We start from the raw sequence: 27,395 nt of genomic DNA, 5'->3' as shown, positions 1-27,395 counted from the left end.
AGGGAGAGTGGCAGAGACGTGCGGTGGGAGGGCAGCTCAGCTGGTGGTCACAAGATGGACTTTGGAATCATACTACCTGTGTTCCAGTCTCAGTGCTGTGACCTCCTAGCTTTGTGACCTTAGACTAGTAGCTGAAGCGGCCTGTGCCTTACTTTCCTCACTGATAAATTAGCAATGCTAGTACTTACCCTGCAGCATTTTCGTGAGGTTAAATGAGTTAATACATGTAAAACATCTAACTCTCCAATGTTATTTGTCCTTTCTTCTTCTTTACTATTAGCATCAAGCCTGCACTGGGTAGTGGGCTGAAATAGATAATTATGGATGTTGCCACTGGTGTAGGTACTAACCAGATATTTCATAGGATGGGCACATGATGAGGTTTCTTCCTTTCTAGTTTGCCATTTTGAAAGTGTTGTTGTTTTTTAAATCAGCAAACAAGTTTGTAATAATGACTGATTGGAAATGGTAGATGTTGCGTGTTTCTTAAATGATTTCCCATATCTCCATGGGACCATTAGTCACAAAAGGGGCATGGAAAGATTAATGCTATAGTGGCAAGGCACCTTGAATTATATAGTCCAAACTGCTTCCCCACCCCACCACTTTTTTCCCTTAAACAGCTTGTAGGAGCTCAGGACAGATGAGTTCAGTGATGGACGTAATTAGTTTTGCAAATAACTTTCTTCCGTGTTAATTCTGTATTTAAATTATTACTACAAAAATTCCTTATTGCAAAAGATTCCTTAACCTCTCTTAAGCCAGTGGAAGTTTAAATTGAGTAATATGGGTATTTTTCGCCCTCCTCTCCCAAAATAATAGTTTTATAATAGCTTATCATCACTTAGGAGGAAGCTGTTTTTTGATGCTGCACCTTCACATTGGTACAAGAATAGCTCTAACATTGTCCAGGTCATATGTGAATTTATTTTAGAGTTACGCCGGCTTTTTCCTCCTAGCTGTTTGTATCTGTCACTTGGCCACCAGAAGGAATTCTTTGGTTACCAGTTAAACCACCCAGTGTTCGATGTAGTCCTGTTTCAAAAGGCCCAAACATCTGATTATGTGTACCACCTTTGATACCTGAGACTGGCTTTTTATCTTTCAAACACTCAAGAGAAGTCATTTGAGCATCTAACTCTGGATCACTTGGAATTCTACACTTTTATATTCTCACTCTATTTTGCTTGTTTCTGTTACTATTAAACAGCAGGTTGTGATAACTTGATATAACATTAAATTATTTAACCTGAAAGTTTTATATAGTAAATGCAGAATGATAGGGAAATTGACTGTGTTTAGTTAGCTCACACAATATCATTTTATTCCTGTTTGGAGTGATTACTGTTACATTTTTATGGGAAAATTTAAATATCCTATGTGGAGGTGATTTACAGTACCCTGAATAAGAATTCTATCTGGCCTAAGAGTCCTCCTTCTGTCTTCTTTCTTCCATTTACCAGTATCATCACAGTTTAACAGAAAGTTTAGTGTGTTTATTATTTAGTAATGATAAAATAATAAAAATCTAGGTTCTCTGAACTCTAGCTAGATTGAAACTCGTATTTCATTTTATGGCATTTACCTAAGTAAAGCAAAAATATTTGTAGTCTGATTGAACTAACTATGATATGTAATGAAAATCAGAACTTCATGGTATTATTTTCATGGAGAAAGACCATTTACTATGTGTAACTAAAATTGTGTAATGAATGATATTCTTGTGTCTGATTGTTTACTCACCAATAATTTATTGAATACTTAACTCTTTTTCATTTTCAGATTCATATGTCCTATATAGTGCCCATGGCACATGGCTGTCTGCCTTCTGCTTAGACATACCCAGAAATAGGAATCTCATTACTTTGCAAGGAAAACATTTTGTTTCTGGAATGTTCTGAATGTTTTCAAGTTCTTAACTGTTCTGAGAAAAGAAATCTTTCTTTCTTTAACTTGTACCCAAGGGCCCTAGTTCCTGCTCAGAGGATTATTAGATTCCTGGGTCCTCACTAAGCTTTCTAAATCAGAATCTCTTGTAATGAGTCTCCATAGTCTGTACTTAACATAAAAAGTTCCCCGCAAGATTTTGATCAGCCAAGTGTGGGAATCACTGCTTTGTAAAACACAGTAATTATATACTGTCTTTTCAACACCATCTATTTTTAATTAGTAATTCCTTGTATGATATGCCTTTTGGGTCTTTCACTGTTCTAATTGTGGTTGTTTTTCTGGTACTGAATTACACATAATATTCCTGATATGACCTAAACATATAGAATACAGCGGAACTAACACTTTTCCTAATGTGAATAGTGCTTTTTTTGTTTGTTTTGTTTTAAGTGCAGCCTAAGACTATAGTGCTACTTAAAAATAATTTAAAGGGGTGCCTGGGTGGCTCAGTCGGTTGAGCATTTGAATTTGGCTCAGGGCATGATCTAACTGTTGTGAGTTCAAGCACTGCATTGGGCTCACTGGCGTAGAGCCCACTTCAGATTCTCTGTCCCCCCTCTCTCAGACCCTTCCCCCCTCATGCTTTCTCTCCCCAAAATGAATAAACATTTATTAAAAAAAGATAATTAAAAAACCCAACAGATTGTCACACTATTGACTTATAAGGATGACATGGCCTTCTAAAATCTCCTTGGTTTTATTTTTTTAATTTAATTACGTTTTTAAAATGTTTTTATTTATTTTTGAGAGAGAGAGAGACAGAGTGTGAGCAGGGGAGGGGCAGAGAGAGAGCGAGACACAGAATCTGAAGCAGGCTCCAGGCTCTGAGCTGTCAGCACAGAGCCCAACATGGGACTCAAACTCATGAACTGCAAGATCATGACCTGAGCCGAAGTCAGACACTTAACTCACTGAGCCACCCAGGCACCCCAGTTTAATTTTTTTATTTAGTTTTTAAGTTTTGTTTATTTAAGTAATCTCTACACCCAACGTGGAGCTCGAGCTCATGAGCCTGACATCAAAAGGTGCATGTTCCTCTGACTGAGCCAGCTAGGCGCACTACTCTGATTTTGTTTTTGTGGGCTGCTTGTCAAGCCAAAAGATTTTATTCAGTTTGAATTTCTCTTTGTTTGTTTGTTTGTTTTTTTTGCTTCTGAATCTAAATACTGGGTTGTAGATTTATCACTGTATATTTTATGTATCTTCAAGTTAATAAAGAGCTTTTAAATCCTTTTTCCACAGCCCAGCATAGTCCTCTCTTTTATACCCTGTTTTTTTCACATTTAAAAATTGATATACATACCTCCTAAGTCTGTAAAAAGGTGCCAGATGAACATATAGGAAGGGGGGGAGGGGAAAGAGGAGAGAAGGAAACAAATCACAAGAGACTCTTAATGCTAGAGGACAGACTGAGGGTTGATGGAGGTAGGGGGATGGAAGATGGGCTAGATGGGTGATGGGTTACTAAGGAGGGAACTTGCTGTGATGAGCACTGGGTGTTGTATGTAAGTGATGAATCACTGAAGTCTACTCCTGAAACCAATACTGCACAGTATGTTAACTAAAATTTAAATTACAAAAAAATGTTGCTTGAAACAAATATTGAATCAACTTCAAAAAATAGAGCTTGTGTTAATGATTTTTTATGATTGTGTAGTAATTATCAAGTGAAATTTAAGAAAGGAGATTTCATGAAATAGTTTTATTTATTTACTTAAAAGATTGTTTTAATGTTTGTTTATTTTTTGAGAGAGAGGCAGAAACAGAGCATGAGCAGGGTTGGGGGGGCAGGGCAGAGAGAAAGGGAGACACAGAATCCAAAGCAGGCTCCAGGCTCTGAGTTGTCAGCACAGAGCCCGATGCGGGCTTGAACTCATGAATCGCGAGATCATGACCTGAGCTCAAGTAGGACGCTCAACCGATGGAGCCACCCAGGCACCCCTCATGAAATATAGTTCTAGATTTGGGAGTGAAGAGAATAAATATACTAAAAAATCCATTTTAATTAAAGGTGGGTGTTATCTGCCAGTTTTTTGTTTTTTATCTTTTGCATTGCTTCAAGGAGTTTTTGGTTTGCATATCACTTAGGGAGAGCAAAATGCCTAGTGTCCCTTCTTCCTCTATCCAAACAAAATAAAAGGCAACAAAACAAAAATAACATTTATTTGAAAAAAAATCTTTACACCTGAAACTTGCTATAACTCTTCAGAGAATTCTCAGTAAAAATGTATGTTTCTATTCCATTGGTTTTGTGCCAGAACAATGTTTAGTCCATGGAGTGTGCCTGTGATTAAAGAATCTGTTGCAAGGAATATGTTTCTTACCTCAGTGTTTCTGACCTATAGATATTACATCTGAGCATGTTGGTCTCTAGGTTATGTTTGTGTTGAACAGAGTAGCTGGAGAACTCATGGACTAGTTAGAGGCTTTTGTTCCTGGAATAAAAGTTTTCTAACTGAAATGATATTCTAATATTGCTTGGAAGTTGAAGAAATGGCTTGTAATGATTGCGAGCACAGAATAATAACTAAGCTAGCCAGGTGGTTGATAGATTTTCCTGGAAATGTATTCTTAATGTTTAACTTTTGAATAGACGTTGTGTGTATGGAAGTGATGTTTGTAAAAGGCAAAATGTTAACCTGTGAGATAGAAGAGCAAATACAACATTTGTTGTTATCTGATCTTTTGTCATTTTACATGTAGAAATGGAAGATTTTGTGAAGAGACGGTAGTTAGTGTTGTAAATGTTATCTGTTAATTTTACATACTTTTAACAATTAAAAAGTATAACTGTGTGTTACCTCCCTTTTCCTACCCTACCACACGCACACACACACACACACACACACACACGGCGTTCCTTATGCACTCGTGTATTTTATGTACTCAATAACGGTTTGCTGAAGGAATGGAACCCATGTCCACTACTCTAACATAACCAAAGACTTTTAAGTACATTAATCTCTCATTCAGTAATGACCAACATTTGGTAGTGATGTATACAAGAAAAGCGTCACATAGATCCTACTAGATTTACGTGTAACTTCTGTTAATAAATTCTTGTTTTCTTTAACAACATGGCTTTAATGTGATCCCTGGGCCCTTACTCTGAGGAAAGAGGTGGTTTGATTTATTAAAGTGGGAAACAGGGTGAAGATGAAACAGCAGACAGAATGCTTCAGGCATATTCTCTTAGGCAAACCAAAATCTTACCCCCTCCATTCCCTCACTCCCACCCCTGAGTAGACTTTACACAACTGTGAGCAGTGACATTGCTTAATGAACTTTCCTTAACTGCTATCAGCAGCCTGTCCCTTGCCAAATCCAGTGTCACCCAAAGCTCAGGAACATATGGTGCACCAACTGCACCAGAACAAGAGTCATTCAGTGTTGATCCAGTCTGTTTTACTCTTAGTTTAAAAAAGGAAAAAAAAAAATAGTGGCATTGACCTAAGAACATTTCCTTTCCATTTCTAGTTGTTCTTTGTGGTTGTGTGTTTGCTTTCTGTGGAGGAGGTGAAACATTTAAAGTAAATCGACGTTTTGTGACTAGAGACCAGAGTGCTAGAAGTGATCTACCAACATTTGGTGCTATCTTGATAAAAGCCAACTGTGCAGGCAAGTTTATTGGGTTAGAAAAATAAACATGGAACCGCAAGAGAAGGCACAGGAGACCTGCTAGGGGGTACTGGTGGTAGTTCTGACCTATACAAAAAGAACTGGAAGGAAAAATATCCTTAGGATTTTTTTTCTCAACAAATTGTAAGCAGAATGAATAAAATAGTCCCATAAAAGGAAACGTTAACTCCTTTCATCTAAGTGTTGACGGGTCTTGGTTCTGGAGGGCTACAGATATACAAAGGAAGCTGAGACCACACTTCCTGAGACAGGAATGGAATGAAGACGTGCCCATCTTCACAGGATGAGGGACAAGTGCACAATCAAGAAGCACTGAAAGGAACAAGGAGTTGACAAGCGTGGATTTCTTAGAAACAGTATGGCATCTGGGAGTGATAGTTGCATATGTAAGCAGTCCTTTCTGGGCAATGGCATTTTTAAGGAGACCACACTAGTTGATGTGGAAGCAGCTTGTAAATTTAGATTCTTGGTGCCTGGGTAGTGGATTTGGTAGAGCATCTGACTCTTGATTTCTGCTCAGGTCATGGTCTCACAGTCGTGGAATCGAGCCCCATGTCAGGTTCTGTGCCTCTCTGTTTCTCTTAAGATTCTCTCTGTTTCTCTCCCTCTGCCCCATCCTCCCAACCCCCCATTCTGTCTTTCTCTCTCAAAAACAAAATAAAACAAAACAAAACAAAAAAACACCAAAAAAACCAAAAAAAAAAAAAAACCCTGCAAGAGGTATATTCACATTCTTCATAAGTTATTTATTGTCGTATACTGTGCCCATTATTGTATGGCTTTTGGCAGCCTAGCCAGCCTGGGCTCTTAGTTTCCGTGTCACTTTCTCCCTAGAATGTAGACACCCTTAACTACTTGCCATACCTTGGAAATGGTAGTACTTTTTATATCATCATGTGTTTCACATGCTTTTTATTTTTCCCCAGAACACATAATACCGCTCCCATTTTATTTCTGCAAATTCCAACTTCTATTTTAACATTCAGGACAATTGTCAATATCCCTGACAAACCTTCTTCATGTCATTTAGGTATATTAGTCATTCCAGTATTTATGTTGATAACTTTTATACATTTATTACTCTCTAGTGTCCCAGAGTATCCTTTACTTTTACTTGTCTTGCTGCCTAGAGTGCATTCCCTCTAGATCTATTCATGGCGCTTTCTCTTCATTCTGGTTTCTGTTCAGATGTCACCACCCCAGGAAGTCTCTTCTGACTACTTTACCATAAAAGAGCATCTCCTGATGCTTTTTGTCCTCTTTCTCTTCTTTATTTTTCTTCTTTAATACTTATTTTTGATATTTTATTTATCTTCATGTTTATTTGTTGATTGTCTCTTTCCCCCTGGCTGAATTTAAGCTCCATGAAGGCAAGGACCTCATTCTGTTCGTTGTTGTATCACTATGCCTAGAACAACTGGGCACATAATAGACACTTAAGTATTTCTTAAATGATGGAATAAATGAATATTTGCTTTCCCCATTAGCCTAATAATTCATTCTTATAGTCATTAGCATCTGGTCCATATGTAATCATTTAGTGAATGTATATGAACAAATGAATGCATGATTCAGCATTAAATGCCAGAAAGCTCAGGTACTACCAGTAGGAAGATTCTTGTCCCTTAGAATTAAATATATAATAGAATTAATATTCATCCTAGAAGAAAAAATCATTTGGGATCTGAAAATGAAGATAAGCTAGATTCTCTTCCCTCCTAGTTAGCTCTGAAACTTAGCCTTTTGGATTTCTAATGTTGATACAGTTTTAAGTTTTTGAAAAGTAGTCATGTTTGTCATTTTAATGTTTTATAATAGAGAAATAAAAATAATATATATAATTAGTGAAGAGTACAAAAGTTATTTTAATGCCAGAGTGAGTAATGGATACTAATTATAATGACTTTTAGACTAATGAGAGATGGTAGTCTGTATAAATATTTATTATGGTTTAGAGTTAAAAGGGACCCTAGAACATTTGGTCCAGCTCTCTTATAGAGCTGGGCAGAATGAGGCCAGACATGTGAATGATTTGCCCAAGGTCATAGGATTTGTTAGTGTTAGAGTTAGAATTACCCTCAAGTTTCTTTTGTAATACTAAGAGTTGCAAGAGTGTGGGATAACACTTTTCATGCACAGTTTGTAGAATTATAAATGGTTGCAAATATTCTTGTTGGCATTCTAGTATCATAGATCAAAAAATTAAATGTGCATATCTTTTTAAAAACAGTTCCTGAAGAAAATATCAGTTGAGTATGCCATAATAAATGTATAATACTTTCATCACTTTATGTTAAACATAAGAACAAAGGAAATTGGAAATCAGTTAACTTACTAAACAATAGCCTGTTTTGGTAATTCATTAAATGTTTATTGTGTGGTTTTTTTTTAATTAATTTTGAGAGAGAGAGAGCACACACGCATGCACATGCACGCATGCCCTGCGAGAGGGGGAGGGACAGAGAGAGAGAGAGAGGAGAGGGAGAATCCCAAGTGGGTTCCATGCTGACAGTATGGGGCTTGAACCCATGTACAGTGAGATCATGACCTGAGCTGAAACCAAGAGTCGTACGCTTAACTAACTGAGCGACCCAGTTGCCCCTAGTCTGTCTTAATTTTAAGTCCATGTACAATAGACCTATAGAGACATAAAAGGCATAGTCATTGCTTAGAAGAAACATCTTTCTGGTCTGCAGCCCAGCAAACTGTTGGTTAGAGTTTGAGATGAAATAAGGACAGAAATGAATAGGTATCTAGAAACTTTTGTAGTTTGACAGAGTAATTTTATGTCTGTTGAATCTGATGATAAGAAATTTGGTCTTATATTTTATATATTCTTTAAATTTTGTTTTCCAGTAATTTGTCTTCATTAAAGATTACAGAAGAATTGGTATAAGGCAGACGGGGGAAAAACTTTCCTCACAGTGTCTTTCACCGCAGATAGTTTGAGGAGCATTGCTTTATGGAGAGTTACATACACATGTGAAAGTTAAATAGTAGATATGGGAGAGGACGATATCAGTTCTTTATATTGTTTTTCTGAATTCAGTATCAAATGTAGTGTCTTACTGGAATAGGCCCTTATTAAATGTTAGTGATTTTAACAGTTACCTGCCATTAGCATGTGAAGTCATGATTTTGTACCACATTAAATAAATATTAACCCTGCTTTGAGTTCTTAAATTTTCTTGATGCTAATGGATTTCTTGTTTTGAAACATTTTTGGGGTGCCTGGGTGGCTCAGTCGGTTAAGCATCTGACTCTGATTTCGACTCAGGTTATGATCTCACGGTTTATGAGAGTTGACAACACGGAGCCTGCTTGGGATTCTCTCTCTCCCTCTCTCTGTGCCTGTGTCCTGCTCTCATGCGCACTCTCTCTCTTTCTCTCTGTCTCAAAATAAATAAATTTTTTTTTTAAAAAGAACTTTAGATTGTGATTTTCAAAGGACTAGTGAATTTTTTCCTTGTGTCATAAAAGTATGCTGCTACTGGTAGTTTAGGAACCACACTTTGAGAAACATTGTTCTAAGGTTTCATTAAATCATTCATTCTTAACATTTTTTTGGTCATAGATGCCTTTGAGAATTTGGGGAAAGCTATGGACTGAGTCAATGGAAAATGCATGCATACTTGCACATAATTTGCACACAGTTGCAGGGGATTCATCTCATCTTTGACCAGAACCTGATAAGGAGGGAGGGTTGAAACTGTGTGTATTACAGTGTTAATCTGTTCTTAGGTAAACTAGAGTTGACCAATTCATTTTAAAATTTTATAGTTATCTGCAACATTTATTATCATTTTCCTTATCATTATAAAGTGGACTACATAAAAACACAAATATCTGTAATTAACAAATTTGTTTGATTTAAAGATGTTTGTATATGCATTCTTTTTTTATAAACCACCATGCTTTTCACATTCTGGTAGAATTATATTCACACATTAAGTACAAAGGACCTTAAGTCTTTGGATGTAAACCTATATGGATTAAGTATAAAATGAAAGTGTTATGTGGTGTGTTAATAGTGATTTACAGTATATGAAGGCATGTTTTGGGGCGTCTGGGTGGCTCATTTGGTTGAGCATCTGACTTTGGCTCAGGTCATCGTTTCGCAGTTCGTGAGTTTGAGCCCCGTGTCGGGCTCTGTGCTGACAGCTCAGAACCTGGAGCCTGCTTTGGATTCTGTGTCTCCCTCTCTTTCTCTCCCCCTCCCCTGCTCATTTTCTGCCTCTCTCTGTCTCTCAAAAATAAGTAAATGTTAAAAAAAAAAAAAAAGAGAAGGCATGTTTCTATTTTATTAGGATGCTGGTCAAGAAGAATAAAGATGTTACTTTAATAAAGAAGGATTCATTATGGAAAAGAGATTTAGACTACTAGAACAAACAGTCTTAACAGAAGCCCTGTGTTTGAACTAGGTAGCTCAGTGACTACATAAAGAAAGAGAAGGCATAATCACCCTCTGATTTCCCTTTGGTTTTGTGAGGCACAATGACACACACTTTAAGGTATTTGCTTTATTGCTACCATATAAGGTGTATTCTCAGACTTTTGGGTAAAACTGATGACAGTTTGACTCATAAGCCAGAAAATAAGGCCCATAGTTAGAGTAACCACCACTCACATGGGTCAGGCAGGAGTACACAAATTTACTCAGAGAGAGACCTCAGTGATTGTTTTATCTCGTCATTCTAACATACAAAAAGCGAAATCATTTTATTTCACAGAAGAGAGTATTAAAATGAATCCAGAGTAGCCTCAAATAGTGAAGGGGCATGTTCACATTAGACATCCAGGTCAGAGATTATCTTTTTCTGTGTAGTTGAGTAGCATATACAGGCTGGTTGAGGTGCCACCGCTATAGAAGCAATAGATAGATCATGCAAGACAGCACAGCTTTCAGCGCTGAGCATAGTGTTGTAAGGTGGATTAGTTAAGTACTAGAGTGACAGGAAATACGTTGGGATTTAAAAAGTGGCTTGAAGGATATGTTTGAAAAGCTGATTCAGCACTTCTCAAATATTCTTTACTTCTCACTTTAATGGCTAAAAACTCCCACCATTTCTGTTTATTTGTGATATTTGGTGACGATTGGGGAGCACTCATTGTTCAGCAGGAAAACAAGTTCTGTGAGTTCTCTGTTTTTTGGTGTAATGCTCATACATTCTTATGTGTTTCTTGGAGGGGGAGGGGTGGGAGGAGGGTGGCAGTGCAGAAAGTCACATCCATGGTATTCTGGGAAATATGTGGGAGATAAACACCTACAGACTTTGAACCAGAGGCTTATATGTCTGGATTCAAATTTTTTATCTTAGGGTAGGTACTAGAAAATACACTTTAATTGCCCATTACCTAAGTGTTTTTTCAAAATAAGGCTTTCCTCTGTGCTTTCCTCTGCCTCAAGAAAATCCTGTTGGTTAGATTGATACAATTTTATTTGTATATTCAAATTTTGGTAACAGCACTGTTAGAAAAATAACATCTTTTATTTTCCCATGGTTTAGTTCCCATGGTTTTTGGACATGGGAAATTTCTGGTAGTGTTTCTTTCTATAACTGTCATATTTATGTATTCCTTTTTTACATTTAATAAATCTGAGGGCATTCTTGTCATACCCATGGTGTTAGGGTCATATATTTCCAAGCATTCCATATTTGTTGAAAGTAGGCAGAGGTTGAAAACTTGCATGTTGGTTGTGGCTCATCATATAGGTACCTGTCTCCTGCTTGTTACCCATAGAATATAATAGGATAATTACCAAAGTAATTTTCTGAACCAGCATAAATTGTTCTTAGTAAACATCTGACTATTAAATGGTGTTATCTATATTATAAAATGATTTCTGTAATATAGTTAGGCATATATATTTCAGTAAGTTATTTCTATTGCTGACATCTGTTTTCTGAGGTTTTTAACTGCTGGCTTATTTCCAAGGGAAAGCATGCAGAGGTTTTGTGTGCATCAATTCCCTATGATTTGGAAGGATTTCTCTCAATAGAGAATTTTAAGACAGTGTTGAAGTTATTGCTATGGCTAAACATTTTGCTCTTTATGAAGAAGCTTAGGGCAATATAGCAGCTCTATTAAATACTCATTTTAAAGAGAAATCTTAGACAGTTAAGCTTATTGAAATGATACCTACCATATTGGATTTTAACTTTTAAAAATGAGAGGTCTATAATGTTTACATTGATTTTGTTTTTTGCTACAAATTTTCTATGATTGTTTTATTTCTGTGATGTGCTTGCTCTCAAGAGATAAGCTCACTACAGTGAAGGGTTAGTCTAACTGGTGTATCTCTAACTCCTTATGAATCCCAAATAGCATACTTCTTTGTGGATAAATGTTCTACTTGGTGCAGTTTTGAGATTTTTGTTTGAGTGGCATGTTCTCTTGAGATATTAGTTTATTTTTAATGCAATTTTATAAAGATGCAGTACTACTTTTCTCTTTTGTTAAAACGTTTTAAGAAGAAATGCTGCTGGAACCACAGATTTGCATGGAGGCTAAGAATTTGGGGAGGTTTGGTCATAAATTTTATTTGAGTACAGTAAAGTTAACGACACGTTTAATGACACATTAGTATTACTGTGAGTTAATTGGCTCTAAATCATAGTTATTACTAACAGTCATTTAGGTTTTTTTAGTTATTCAAATCAAAGTGTAAAATCTTCTATGATTAGTTATTATTTTGATGTTATGTTCAATTTAAATATTATTTTACACATGTGCACTTGGGTGTACAACACACCCAGAGGCAAGGCCTGGATCTAGTTGATCAAACCTAGGATACCTTGTGACCCTTTCTTCTTTCATAGTCTTGGTTCTCTGTTCTACCCTCTGTACCGGCACCTTCATTTGTTCCTCATGCAGTGTGTTCTCTTGTCTTCTTTCCTTCCTGTCCTTTCTTGACCCCCATTTCAAGGCTTCTTCACCACTGTTATCTTCTTAATTCTTATTCTTTGGCCTCTTGGTATAGTGGCAACCCCTAACTGACCTGGGAAATAGAGATACGAGGTCATCATCCTATGAGAATAGAGTTTGGAAAAGTCAGAATTGGATAGTGGTAAGCAGAGAAAGGACATGGTGAGCTGGTTCTGATCTATGGCATATTGTGTTCTGTTGCTGAATAAAGGAAAACTTTAGGCTTAGAGAAGCAGAAAGAAGAGAGTGGGTGAAGAAGGGATATTTGGTCTTTATTGATGGAGGGATGGGGAAGCCAGAAGGTCTGACTGGTCAGTTTGCAAAGCTGTCTTCTCTACACTGTAGGTCCTTGAAGCAGGTGTCCAGCCTATGTGAATTGGTGACATAGTATAATAATAATAATAATAATAATAATAATAATAATAATAATAATAGTAGTGAGCATTTATTTTGCATTGTGAGGTATGTGCTATGCTGGGGTTTTATTTAATCTGCTCAAGAGATCTGTGAAGCAGGTGAAATTGTAGTCCCCATTTCAAGGAGAGATAGATGAAGCTTAGAGAGGCCTGGTAAATTCATGTTACACAATCAAGAAATGGCAGAGCATGAATATGACCTCATGTTTGCCTCACTTCAAAGCCTCTGCTCTGTACTGTTTTCTTACTATATGGACACGGGCAAGTAATTTAATCCCTTTGAAGCTCTCATTTTCCATCTATAATATAGACTAAACTACCTGATAATGGCAAAAAAGGTACAGGGTCTCTTAAAGTTGCTTACTTACTGTTGGTGCTCAGTAAATAGTCCTAATTACTTTTTCTGGATCATTTCTTTCTCAGGACAGAAAAACACTATGTGAGAAGAGCTACTCTTTTTTTTTTTTTTTTTTTTAATGTTTTATTTGTTTTCTGAGAGAGAGAGAGAGCAGGGGAAGGGCAGAGAGAGAGAGGGAGAGGGAGACACAGAATCCAAAGCAGGCTCCATGGCCTGGAGCCTGATGTGGGGCTCAAACTCAGGAACCATGAGATCATGACCTGATCTATATAGTCAGACATTAACTGACTGAGCCACCCAGGTGCCCCAAAGAGCTACTCTTCTAAAATGACTGAAGAAAATTTATCTCTGGGTATTTCCTGGTGCCTTTTTCCCTTACACACACACACACACACACACACACACACACACACACACACACTCTCTCTCTCTCTCTCTCTCTCTCTCTCTCTCTCCCCCCCCCCCCCCCCCCATTTGTTTACTAAAGACTGGACTTCCTTCTCAAGAGAAAACGTCATCCTAATTGCAGATAAAGATTAAAATGCATCCCTAGGGGTTTTAGACCAAGTGTAGGTGATCAATATTAGAGCCTTTCTTATCTAGGTTAATGGGGAGGCTCAATAAGGATACCATTCTCTTGAAGAGCTTATAGTTGTCCTAGTTTACCTTCATTTCTCTGTCAGTAAACAGAAGAAGCCCAGAGGTAGTTCCAACATGTGCAGCCCTGTATGCTTGCAATTTAAGTGAGGCCACAAAGCACTGTTTTTAAAGAAGCATACAGCCTCAATTAAGTTTATGGAAAATTATGCAACAGTAATGAAAAATGCATCTCAGGATCAAAGGACAAGCATTTGCTTGTGATTAGTTTGATTTATGCTGAGCTTGACCCAGGAGCCTCCCACTACTGCTTCCTTCCTACACATTATACATTTATGAAATACACATATACTTATGGCTGTCATATAATATGTATAAGATTTACTGATGACAGAATGTTATTACTGTTTCAAACAAATGCAAGCTATTCAGACTTGCAAAAACAAAAAATGAACTATACAAATAATGAGTGACCTTGTAGTTTTTCCTTAGCTGCTAACAATTCATTATAGTACTATATTCTACCCAATTAAGAAAGAAAAAAAAAGATTTATCTTTCTAATGAATGGATGGTCTGAGGAAGTGGTTTTGGAGATAAATGGAGCTCATAGGAGTATTCAGTAAGGTGTCGTCTTTAATAAGACTTAAATTTGTTTCTATGTGCTGGGCCTTTCCCACTAAATACAGCATTAGTTCAGGCTCTTCATGATCTTTAGTTTAAATTGTGTGATGAGAAGTCCTGAGCATTGAATAATAAACATGGTTAGAGATTTAGAAAAGATGCTTATGTCAAAAATCCAAGATGACTAATATTACTGGCCCCCCAAAACTGTAGACAAAAAGGAATTTATTTGACAATTTAAATAATATATGAGTTTGATAGGAGTTAAATTTTGATCTGTTTTGTTACTCTGGAAAATTTATTTATTTATTTATTTATTTTTAATTTTTTTTAAAAATTTTTTTTTAACGTTTATTTACTTTTGAGACAGAGAGAGACAGAGCATGAATGGGGGAGGGTCAGAGAGAGGGAGGGAGACACAGAATCTGAAACAGGCTTCAGGCTCTGAGCTGTCAGCACAGAGCCCGACGCGGGGCTCGAACTCACGAACCGTGAGATCACGACCTGAGCCGAAGTTGGCCGCTTAACCGACTGAGCCACCCAGGTGCCCCGAAATTTTATTTCTTCAGTGTTCAACATAGTATAAATTTTTCTTACCCTTAAATATCTCAGCAGCTGTGAAAGGATTACTTTTGTTAGCGTAAAGGGAAAACAAAATCATGATATACTGGGTATGTGATAGAGAACATTTCCTTTGAAGGGTTTAAAATCTTTTTTTATACTTTGTATCTGTGAGATTTCATATATCTTTGCTCAAATAGGTATTTTTTCTTAATAATTTTAAGAACTATTTTGGTCACTTGATAGTTGTATTTTAAAATGAAATAAATTTCTAATTATGTAAAATTTTAGTTTTTCCTAATTTCACAGTGTAAACAAACCATCGCCAGTGTTAAGTAATAAATGTGTGGCATCCATTCATTCAGTATGTATTTTGTGAAGGCCTGTAGTGTGCCAGGCACCTGAGGAAACACAGACATGGGCCCTTCCTTGATGGATCTAACCTTCACTACTGTTTTCTTGATTTTAGATCCAGACATTTGTTCTCATGCACTAAGATTGGTCTGCCTTGATCATTATTTTTAAGGAAAGAGTTTGACAACTGATAGTAATCAAAACCTAGCCTAACTGAACATACAAATATCCATTGTATTTATTTCTTTGTTTCCAAATTGTGAATTGTAGCACTCAATTCATGTTTTGTTTGTTGAGGTATATAGTTTTTTAAAAAGAAGTAATTTTAGCAAAATGTTCTCTAAAATATTTAGTTGTGTTTTTTTTTTAGTTTTTTAAAACTTGTGGTAATCATAACAGTAAACCATTTTTAAGTGTACAATTTATTTGCATTAAGTGCAGTTACAGTGTTGTACAACCATCACCACTATCCATTTCCAGAATTTGTTCATTATTCCAAATAGAAACTGTATAAAATCTTTTAGTTTTAAGTATCTAGAGAATATTGGTTGTTTTCTTTATTTGTGCCAAGTCTCACCTGTCTTCCAACAACCCAGTATTCAGTGTGATCTACTTGTACTTAATGAATTCTGAGCTTGCCATTTGAATTAGAATGGTTACTTTTGATTTGTATTTGTTCCATGTTTCTAGGTAGTTATTAAAATTGCATCATCTTGCATTTTACTGTAATTTTATATTTGTTTGCTTTTTTGGAACAATGAAATATATATGAACTTGGAAGGAGATCAAACTGAGTAATGTGAACATGGAAAATTTAATACAGAAGGGAAGAAAAACTGGGGATTAAAGACTGTGGTACACAAAAAAGTCTGATAGTCTCAGACACAACTGGTTTCCTTCCCCTCCTACTAAATGCCTGGAGCAGGAAGCATATCTAGTGTAAAAGATACTTGGGTCTGATCTAAAAGAATTCAGTACCCCAGACACTGGATATGAATTGGACTCAACAGGAAGGATTGTTCGGTTAAATCCGCTGTCTGTGTTACTCTTTGTGCTCAAAAGTACAGCTGTTTAAAGAGTTCTAAACATTATTTTTGAAAGAATTTAAATACCCTATTCACATTACAGATGCTAAAATGTCATTTGCTTGGCTACTTCTCTTCCTCATTCATAACAATCACTTGGTACTGTTACACAATAAAGAAATGGAGAAATTATCAGGGAACCGTTTTCAGAAAATTTAGCAAGTAAGAATTTAAGGAAATAGGAAAGTTATTTGTTACCTGTTAATCAAGATAACTTTTTATTAATTTGTCTAAAAGTATATAAATCTACTTTTCTTTTGATATAAGCAAAAGTATAATTTTCATCTGCGTTTATTCTCTGTTTTTTAAGGAGTGACACTCCTAATGAAATCTATTCATTACAGCTAAAAGATGGAGGCAAAGCATCCCAGGCAAATGTAAGAATAGGCGATGTGGTTCTCACCATTGATGGAATAAGTGCACATGGAATGACTCATCTTGAAGCCCAGAACAAGATTAAGGGTTGTACAGGCTCTTTGAATATGACTCTGCAAAGGTAATTTGCATTTTTTTTTTTTTTTTAACCTCAGAGAACAATACTGAGGAATGTGTTTTTGTGTATCTGATTCATGGTATTAACTCAAGTTTCTACTACCACTGTTTCAAGTAGATAAATTAAAAAATGTAAAGGCTTTTAAATTGAATAATTGAACAGTATGACAAATTGGTGAAAGCTTTGGATTATTTCCCCATAAAAAGACATGTATTCATGTATTCATAAAAATTGTATGTTCAGTTTTAGAAAATCTAAGATTTCCTAAAATTTCTCAGTAAAGTACAGGCTAAAAATTCTTATTATAGGGTAAAACTCTTGGCCTTAATATTCTGGGCAGTATATTAGAGGGTATTATTTCAAGATCTAGTTTGGCTTTTTCTTAGTATGTCTTTTGCCCTTTTTTTCCTGGGTAGAAAAATAATTTTTTTATATACTCATTTGAAATGCAAATTTTCTGAACTTACTGTTTTGTTTTTTAAAGTTACTCTGGCTTTAGTTATAGCATAGCTAATCATCTCATTGATTATAATATATCAGGCATTTTGAGCATTTCAACATTTGACCTGCTGCCTTGAAATCATGTGGATTGCTTGCTAAAATTACTGACAAAATCAGAACATCAGAAAGGACCAAGAATTATATTTTAATTAGCTGCCTATGATTATTATGAATTATAACATCAGGCTGAGGGGAAGGAAGGTGAAGGGGAGTGGGGAGAAGGTGACTGACTGATGGCTCTGAACCTTTAGGCTTATGGGGAAGGTGGGTATGGAGGGTTTTAAATAAGTCTTGTGTTTGATGATTACAGACATATTCTCTATTTCTGTAAAATTTGGAAGACACCATTTTCTTCCTTGAAACGTCTCAGCCTTCCATAAATTATTGTGTATATTATAAATTTTTAAGAGGGGAATAACATGTGGTACCAAACGTATTTGGCTATGGAACCGTTTTTCCTTGGAGTCTCTCCTGGGACTATTTAAAGGCTATACACAGGCTAAATTTTATGTACTTGTCTGGAAGAGTATCAGTTTGGTCTTAAAACTGAATAGGAGAAATTTTTGTGAACTTAGACTTACAGATTTACTTTGATGTAACCATTCCTCCCCTTGCCCCTCCCCCCCCCTTTTCTTTTGGTGGGAGAAATTCATTTCAGTGGGACTATTTGGTCAAAGGTTATTCATATTTAAATATCAATAGCTATTAGGTATATATTTTAATGCATATAAAGGAGTCAATGAGAAAAAATAACCTTGCTAAAAAGTTCTATTTCTGTAGTGTCCTTTCTGTTCTAGGTACTGAGACATATAACACAAAATTATTGTTACTAATTATATGAAAAGTAGCCATTTTTGTTTATAGTCATTTTTACAAAGTATGAATTTTGAAAGGATACCATGAAGCCAAGAAGATTAAATTGTCTGAGATATTAACTAAATAAAATAAATAGAAATGGTGATGGGTGTTTCTCAAATTCTGAAGTTGAAAGTTTATGTAGAGTATAAGTTCTTTTCCTGGGCTGTGTATCCCTTCTTTCATATCAGCCTAATTATTTTCACATTACACTCCTTCTTATTTAATGACCCAGGACCCAGTGTCTTATTTTCTGTTGAAAATACTTCTGGGTCCCCTAAGAATAGATGAAAACCAGATGTTACCTTGTTTGGATGCATTTCCAATGTAAGTAATCTGTTACTGACCTTTAATAAAGATTCTTTTAAGCTACTTAACTATGAATTCAACGAGTTGTTATAAACATTTGGAGATGCAGCATAATCTTATATTTGTGAGTATGGATATTCAGGGACCCAAAACATGAGAGAGAATTTTAGAGTCCTGTTGTTATTTGTTGTAATTCTCAAGTTTTTGAATGCTTCTTGTGTTAGGCACTGTCAACCTGAAAAGAGATTTACATTTAAGAGAATTTATGGTTTAACATTGACATACTACTGAAGAAATATTTTTTTGCCTTTCAAGGAAAAAATAAAACTTTGAAGAGTTAGTTTCAATTCTTCCCTATACATACACCAGTCCCTTCTTAAGTCTCTTCTCTCAAAGCAAATAAATAGTTTTCCTTCCACTTATTTCTGAATCTGACAACAGCATCCTTTTTATTATTTATTTATTTTTGAGAGACAGAGCACAGGCAGGGGCAGAGAGAGAGGGAGACACAGAATCCGAAGCAGGCTCCAGGCTCCGAGCTGTCAGCACAGAGCCTGATGCCGGGCTCGAACCCACTAACTGTGAGATCATGACCTGAACCGAAGTTAGATGCTTAACCTACTGAGCCACTTAAAAAAGTTTTTTTATTTATTTTGAGACAGAGAGAGAGAGAGAGAGAGAGAGAGAGCACGCACACAAGTGAGGGAGGGGCAGAAAGAGGGAAGGAGAATCCCAAGTAGGCCCTGTGCTGTTGGTGCAGAGCCCGATGCGGGGCTTGATCTCACCGTGGTGAGATCTTGACCTGAGCTGAAATTCAGAGTCAGATGCTTAACCAAGTGAGTCATTTAGGCACACTGACACGAGCATCCTTAATTGGCTTCCAGTCACCTTATCCTCTTTATTCCATCTATCACCAACCAGACTGCTTTGTATTCTCCTTCCAAACTGAATGACCTACAACAGTATTTGTGCTGTGTAACTCTTTTCTTCATGAACATGGACTTTGCTTTGTGAGTATGTAGTACTTCCCTTTATAGACTTTTCTTAATCCAGTTTTCCTTGAAGCAGAACCTGAGGTGGAATTCCTGTACAAGTAATATATCAAGAAAGGTTTTTGAAATGTTACAACAGAGTGAGTAAAGCAGAATTGGGAAGAAGAGGAAACTGAGATGAGCAAATAATGTGGTTTCAGGGGTTATCTAGGCTTAGCTTGATCTGGGAGGGAGCTTGGGGACAAAATCGTACTATAGAGGATGTCTTGCCCTGAGGCAAGGGAATTGGGCTTTTGTCTCCCTTCCCTTGCATTTGTTAGACATTGGCCACCAGTCGTTGAGGAAATGTGTGTGTGTGTGGATGTGTGTGCAAAGTGCATGCAGGGGAGGGGTAGGAAGTAGTTTCTCTTGTTTACACAGAAAGTGGCTGGTGTGAACCATTAGCATTTCCTTAGTTGCTGTACCAAGTTGGTAGAAGGGTTCCAGAGGAGCCAGTCTGGATACAGCACTTGCTATGAGATTCCTTCTAGACTTGAGTCCTCTTGCTCAGAGGATTAGGCTCTCTATGATCTAGACTCAGATTGTCCTCCCCAGATCATCACGACTCATCAGTGAATGCCATCATTTTATTTAGTTCCTTACTGTCCTTCACCTGCCTGGCTGCTCTCTCATGAAATTCACTTTATCAGGGATGCCTACCGACCTACATGCCAGCTCATGTCTCTGCATCCACAAAGCCCACATCAGACTTCATCTACCCATAGTCTTTTCTTTTGCAACTCATTCATTTTTTTTTCCCGTCTGAATGCCGATGACCAGTTTCTACCATTTGATTCAGCATTTAATTATATACTAGGTATAACCAGGAATAACAAGGCACATTCCATGAGTCATACAAATAAATCTAATTAGTTAATAGTTGTACCTAATACTGTCTATATAACTAATTACTCCATGTATATATTAGTTCTGCTTCTCCAGCTAGACTCCTTGAAAGCAAAGACCATGGTTTTTGCACTATTTGTGTTTAACAGCATCTTGAATAGTTTTGTGTTCTTACTCTCTAATTAATATTTGATGGATACCAGCATTAACTCCCAAACTGGGAATCGTTTGCTTATTCCACAAATAGTTTCGAGCTTTTACTATGTGCCAAGCATTGTTATAGATGCTGGGGACATGCAGTGAACGAAACAGACAAAAATCTCTGCTCTTACAGTGCTGACCTTTGAGTGAGCAGAGATAGACGATAAACAAGTAAGTAAAAGCATGTATTATATTACATGGTGATAAGTGTTATGGGGACAAACAAAGCACGTAAGGGAGATAGGGAATGCAGGGGTAAGGAATTGCAAGTTAAAATAGAGTGGTTAGGAAAGCTTCGGTGAGGTTATTGGATATTTGGGTCATGAGTATCCCAGGCAGAGGAAAGAGGTGGTGCAATGGCCCTGCCTGGGAGGCCAGATTGCCTGGAGCAGAGTGAGTGAAGGTAGACTGGTAAGAGGTAACATCAGAGAGGCAGCAGGAAAGTGGCTTGAGATGGGACAGAACTCATAGAGCCTTATGGGTCACTGTAATGTTTGTAATCAAATTTAAGTTTTCCTGGACCTAAAAAAATTGTGAGAAGGCCTTGAAGAGTTTTGGTGCTTGGCCAGACCTACCAGCAAGGTTTGGGAAATGACTTCATTATTGGAAGCAGGGGCTAGACAGAGGAGAGAGCAAGCTTCTCCCCAAGTCCCCTCAGTGGCTGTGCTGCCTTTTCCTTCTAGCGCTGGAAACACTGGATGGTTGCCACTTCTGTGGAGTTCTGCTCACCTCCACCCAAGAATCCCCAGGGGGAGAATATAAGAGAAAAGCCATTTTTGTTTTTGAAATTAAAGTTACCAGGAATCTTGTTTTGTGAAATTTTTTTGCATGAAGTACTACTGATATGTATCTATTTATTAAATAAATATATAGTGTATATATTTGATTTATCTTTTCTTTATGCCCAACCTCAGTATCCTAAAATAGGATTTAGATAAGAAAAAGTAAGATAAAGATACTTGCTTATGATTAAGGTTATTTTGTAACTGTTTTTTCTATCTAGTCTAGTTTTGGAATATTTAACAAGGCAAATAAATATATGATCTCTTTGATATCCTAAAAAAATAAGTCTTGATTCACTGTGTTCTGTGTATCTAATGCATATAGAGGTGTGGAAGATTTCATTTTAATTTGTCTTTTATCTTTGGAATAGGAGTGGAAGTTTCTTTTTCTTTTTGTTCCCCCTGCAACTGGAACTAATTCTAAGAGTACTACAACCGGACAGTGAAAAATTCTATTTGAAATTATTTTTCCTCTTGGGGAAATTAGGCAAATAGTAGTGTCCTTATATCAATTGCATTTGGCCTATACTTTTATCCAAGTCCAAGTGGATTACCTTTAAAATACATTTCTGCTAACAAAAGAAGAAAATTACTTTCTAAAGCTTTGATGTCCAATAACTATTAAGTAACTAAATTAGAGTTGGATTCTATGAATAAGGTTTTTAACTGTTTCATTTTATTTCAATAATTCTTTGCATAACTTAGATAAACTTGCTACTAACTTACTGTATGAATTAGGGGAAGTCACTAAACTTCTGATACTTAATTTTCTTGACTATAAAATGAGGTCATGGGTGATTTCTAAGTTCCTTTAAATTCTGGTTCTTGTTCTGATTTTTCAGCTGTAAATGGATAAGTTCCCTAGAGCTTGCTATTAGATCAAACTAACTTAAGTTTGCTTATTTTGGCTGAGTGAATCAGGAAATTGGACTTTCTTTATTGGAGTTATCTTAAACTGTGCCAGGTTAGCAAAGTGACTTGCACTATTCTGCTGACTTTAAGGTGAAAGGTAGGTCAGATGGATATTCAAACAGCATTTAATCATAAAAAAAAATATTTTCTATATTTGTCCTTATTTTATGTTTTTAAATTAATCCTCTCAGAATCACAGAGAACATACATTGTTTTTTAAGTCTTCCTTGTTTCTCACAATACTGGTAGTGACAGGTCTGTGGTTTTTTTTGTTGCTTAGACTTTATTTTGTGTATAACTTATTATGATTGGAAGTGAAAGATCTAGAAGGATTAAATTTTGAAAAATATTGATGTACTCTCTTTTCTCCTCCCCTTTTCCTCATCCTTCAAACAACAACAAAAAATTGTCAGAGGTCCAGTAACTACTACTAATGAATGACAGATTGGAATAATTTAATAGGCTCACTGAGTTACAAGAAAAAAGAAAAAAGTAGCTGTTGTACCAGACTGAAACTATTAGCCTTCTTTTGTTTCATTTTAATGGATTGCTTAATGTTTTATTACTGTTAGCTTTATGGGTTCCACTTTGCTCTTTCAATAATAGCATAGAGGCAAGAGTTTAGAAAGTATTTTTTTTAAATCAAGGTTTTCAGTTCTCTATTTGGGATATTTGAATTCGTGTGAATTAGAAAATATTTAGTTGGATTATCTTTTCATTGGAATTGCACGTTGATATTTCACATGCTTTTCTAATTTATATTCTACAGTTTAGGTTTTACTGTTTTTTTGTTTGTTTGCTTGTATTGGTTTTAGTTTTGTTTTTTAAATCTCAAGTGGGAGGGTGACCCTTTCTCAGAAGGGCTAAGTCTGATCACGTCACCTCTAGCCCCATCACTAAAATTAGCAGTGCACCTTAGAAAAAGGGAAGACAAGCATGCATTGACGTCTCTTTTGTGCAGTACTTTTAAAAAAATATAATTTAATCCTCATATGAATCCATCAAGGAAGGAATCAACTTTCCATTTTTCAGATGAGTACATTATGGCTTCAAGAGTTTATGTGATTTACATAACAAACCCAGGTCGGTTCAAAATCTATGCCCTCCCCACCTTCTTTGTTGTAGCAATGGACTTAATGACTCCACTATCCTAATACAATTTGATAAGACAGATTAGTAACACAGGAGGGTAGCTTTTTGACTCTTTCACTGGTAAGCAATAGCAGCTCTATCCAAAACGGTACTTTTCATTTTCACTCTCACCTGTGGATCGGTATTCTAGAAGTGATATATATATGTATATATGAACTGAAATCAGACAATTAACTGACTGAGCCATCCAGGCACCCCATCTGTAAGTAATATTTTACTTATTTTCTAGGTGTTTCATAGACCCTATATATTAGAATGAAAGGAAAATTTAAAAAAGGAGGCTAAATAGTTTAGTGGGCCACTAGACAGGAGTATTCATTTGGATGCTGACTTGTGTGTATGGTTGCCTGTCCTAAATCAGAATGTGATCTTTTAATTTTCCCTCCTAAGTTTATAGCTCTGTTGACTATATTTGCTAATTTATTTCTGTGTTAAAGTTTGAAGTCTTGGTTCTTCAGCAGGCTTCTATCTGTGTATTCCATGGGTAACTAAGGATTCAGGAATTTTGAAAAATGTATTTTTGGCTTTCTGCTCTTTGGAAAAGAAATGATAACTGTCAATTATCAAGTAAGTCAGAAGGCATAGAAGAGAGGTATTTATCTCATATCCCCTTTCCTTCATTTCAGTAGGGATAAAGATTGTTGAAAATGAACTTGAAGGCTCAAGTTAATTTTTTTTGAGAGTCTGTGGCAATTTGACAACAAATTTGATAACTATTGGTTGATCAGAGTATATTTTGCAATTTGAGATTCTTCCCCTTGAGCTTTATATCTTGAAAGTGTGTGGTTCTTTTTTTTTTTTTTTTTTTTTGAGAGAGAGAGAGAGAGAGTGAGCAGGAGAGAGAGAGAGAGAGAGAGAGAGAGAGAGAGAGAGAATCTTAAGAAGGCTCCACATTCAGCGTCAAGCCCAACATGGGGTTCCATCTCACAACCCCAGGATCATGACCTGAGCCAAAATCAAAAGTTGGATGCTCAACTGACTGAGCCACCCAGGTGCCCCGAAAGTGTGTGGTTAGTTCTTAGCAATAAAACTCTTATTTATTCCTGTGAAGGAAAAATTATTTCAATATGTAATCCTTTGGGAAAACAGTCCTAGGAAATAATACATCTAAAGACCTGTTAAATTATCAAAAAGCTTTATTGAAAAATTTTAATATGTAGAATTGTTTGTGCAGAATTTTTTTAAAAGGCCATGAAACAGAGCTAGAAAGAAGGGGAATAGTAATAACACTGGCTTTGAAATTAGGCAAAGTTGGGGCAAACCTTGGTTCCACCACTTTCTAGCTGTGTAATCTTAGGCAAGTTATGTAACTGAGTTTCAGTTAGCCATTTGTTATTGGGCATAGTAATAATTGCCTTCTAGGGCTCTTATAAAGTTTAAATGAATTAGCATGTGTAAAGAACCAAGGGCATAATAGAGATAAGTTTTTTCTCCTTTGTCCCTCCTCCTTTCCTCATGGTCAGTATTATCATAGTATCTATTGTAATGATGGTTCTTGGAGATCATCGTTATTTTGTTTCTTAGCAACCAAATGGGTGTGACTGGAGGGAAAGCGAGAAAATTCGAGGGCAGTCTGGTAGGTAGTTATGTGAGAAAGTCAGAAAGATAATCGTACAAGAGTTAGAAAAACATTGTTTAGTCCAAGGAGTGATTTTTTAAAAATATTCGTTTATTTTTGAGAGAGAGAGAGAGAGAGAGAGAGAGAATCCCAAGCAGGTTCTGCACTGTCAGCACTGGGCTTGAACTCAAGAACCCTGAGGTCATGACCTGGGCCAAAGTCAGATAGATGCTCAACAGACCGAGCCACCCAGGTGCCCCTGCTGAGTGATTTTTTGATTGTGCACTTGTATTAAAGCTTTGTACAACAGTGCAGTGGATACAAACAGGCTTCCCGCCAGCTAACTAGTGCTTTGGTTCACAGTGATTGGCTGAACCAATAATTTATCGCAGCGAAGAGAAACCAGTACACACCTAGTCATGTTTATTCTGCTAATTCCTCTCGTTCTCCTTGGTGTAGGGATCGTTATTCTCTTCAGAGTGGGTTAAGTCAGACAAACAAAAAAATGAGATTTGTTCTCTCTCCCCCATCCAAATTCATGTGTATTTCCTTTAATGTCCTGAGTAACATGTTAAAATAAAGTTAAATTACTCACTTTTGGACTGTGTTTTTATGATACTCTTAGAAATCATTTTTTATAAACTTTTGTCAGCACAAACATTAATTACTTAAGTTCGGTTGAAAATCTCGTAATGTTCCAAGTTTTGAAAAATTGGACTTTTCCTCCAGGTTTACATTCTGACTGGCAGCCATAAGGGGTAGATATAAAGAGAGTGGTTTATGATTTCTGCTGTTAAGGAATTTTTATCCATCCATTGGGAGAAGAAGAGACAGGAAGTGCTACTGCAGGGATCCCATTCAGATGGAAGGCTTTCCTGGGGTGCTGAAACTTGGGCCAGGCTTTCATGATGAGGAGGGTGTCTCAGATGGAGGAACAAATGCCCTCTGAGGTGGTGCAGAGGTGGCCAGTCCCCAGGCATGTGTTGGGATGAACATGTTGACCAATTGGAAACAGAGCTGGGGATAAAAGGAAAGGTAGATTAGAATAGTGCTTTGCAGGGCTTTAGACACTGAGGTATTTATTAAACGTTTTTATCTGGGAAGCGACATACAGTGAAACTACTTGGAAGAAGGTGGAGAGACACACAGAGGCAGGGAGACCGGTCAGGCAAGTATTGCAGTAACTTTACTACCTGAGGGCTTGAAATGAAAACAGGATAAATGAGAGAAAATAGAACTTGAAGAGTAATTCTAAAAGTCACTGTAGTAGTGTGAAATGAGGAAAGAGGAAAGAGACAGCTATGGTCCTGATTGTTAGCCTGCTGGACCACACTCCATTCTCCTTTCACCACCCTCCCCCCGCCCCCACCTTGCTGTTCTGCTTACTGTGGCCTCGCTTCTGCTTCCGTTCGTGTCACTGAAACTGCTTCACGCATGGAGGTCCCACAGATTTCCTCAGCCTTTTTAACTTGTTCAAAACTGAGCTCTATACCTTGTCTCACCAGTTTGCATCCCCTGCTGCACTGATCTTGGTGAATGGCTCACCTCTACCCCATCACCCAGATTCAAAAGACTCATTCCTTGCCAGAACCTTTCTTCTCTAAGTACCTGTTAAGTTGCACTTGTGTATATCTTGAGACCTTGAATAGAATAAATTAGCATGGCCCCGGGGTATGATGGTGGGAAAGACACAGCTCCCAGTCATAATGCCTAGGTCTTAAAGGGAAATGTTTAAGATCCATTTGTTTAGCATATACTAATGGAAAACTTGTTGTGCTGATCACTGAAGATAAAAAGCAAGTCCTCACATATGCCTTCAAGGAGCTCACTGTGTGGAGCACTGGTTTCTAAACTTAAATAAGGACCTTCCCCTCCACCCCCCTTTTAATGTCAAATATTTTATGGGTAACCCTTCCCCCATCACATTAAGATAATAATTGTATTTTTAGTAACCACAGATTTCATAAATTGTATTGCAATTTTAAGTGAAGAGGAAGACTTTTACATTTATGTACAAGAATCTACATTTATTTTAAAATTGAAATATATGCATGATTTAAGCAGACTTTAAGCTTAGTGCTTAGGACACAGATGAATTTATGACTCACTTGTGAAAACTTAAAACTGTGTGCCAGTTACCTCCAGCTGCTTCCAATTGTGATTCAAAGATTGGGAACTACTGGCCAAAAAAATTTCAAGCCATCTGAAAGTACAGAGACCAAGTCATAAGCAGAGCATCCGGGGAA

General features: G+C 36.7%; 1 protein-coding gene across 9 annotated transcripts in view; it reads left to right on the top strand.

Moving 5' to 3' along the window:
* Nucleotides 1-27,395, top strand: part of PDLIM5 (PDZ and LIM domain 5) — a 219,392-nt gene that overhangs the window by 50,621 nt on the left and 141,376 nt on the right. For 8 of the 9 annotated variants that reach the window (XM_042935867.1, XM_042935866.1, XM_042935873.1 and 5 more), the window contains one exon: nucleotides 16,854-17,005. The exons of the other annotated variant lie outside the window; for it this stretch is intronic. In XM_042935867.1, coding sequence (XP_042791801.1) covers nucleotides 16,854-17,005 — 152 coding nt within the window. The remainder of the gene's footprint in view (nucleotides 1-16,853; nucleotides 17,006-27,395) is intronic. 9 annotated transcript variants of the gene reach the window in all.

Source organism: Panthera leo, chromosome B1, assembly GCF_018350215.1.
Source record: "Panthera leo isolate Ple1 chromosome B1, P.leo_Ple1_pat1.1, whole genome shotgun sequence".
NCBI classification, from domain to species: Eukaryota; Metazoa; Chordata; class Mammalia; order Carnivora; family Felidae; genus Panthera; species Panthera leo.
The sequence above is the reverse complement of the archived record's forward strand: the minus strand, read 5'-3'. Positions and strand labels throughout refer to the sequence as shown.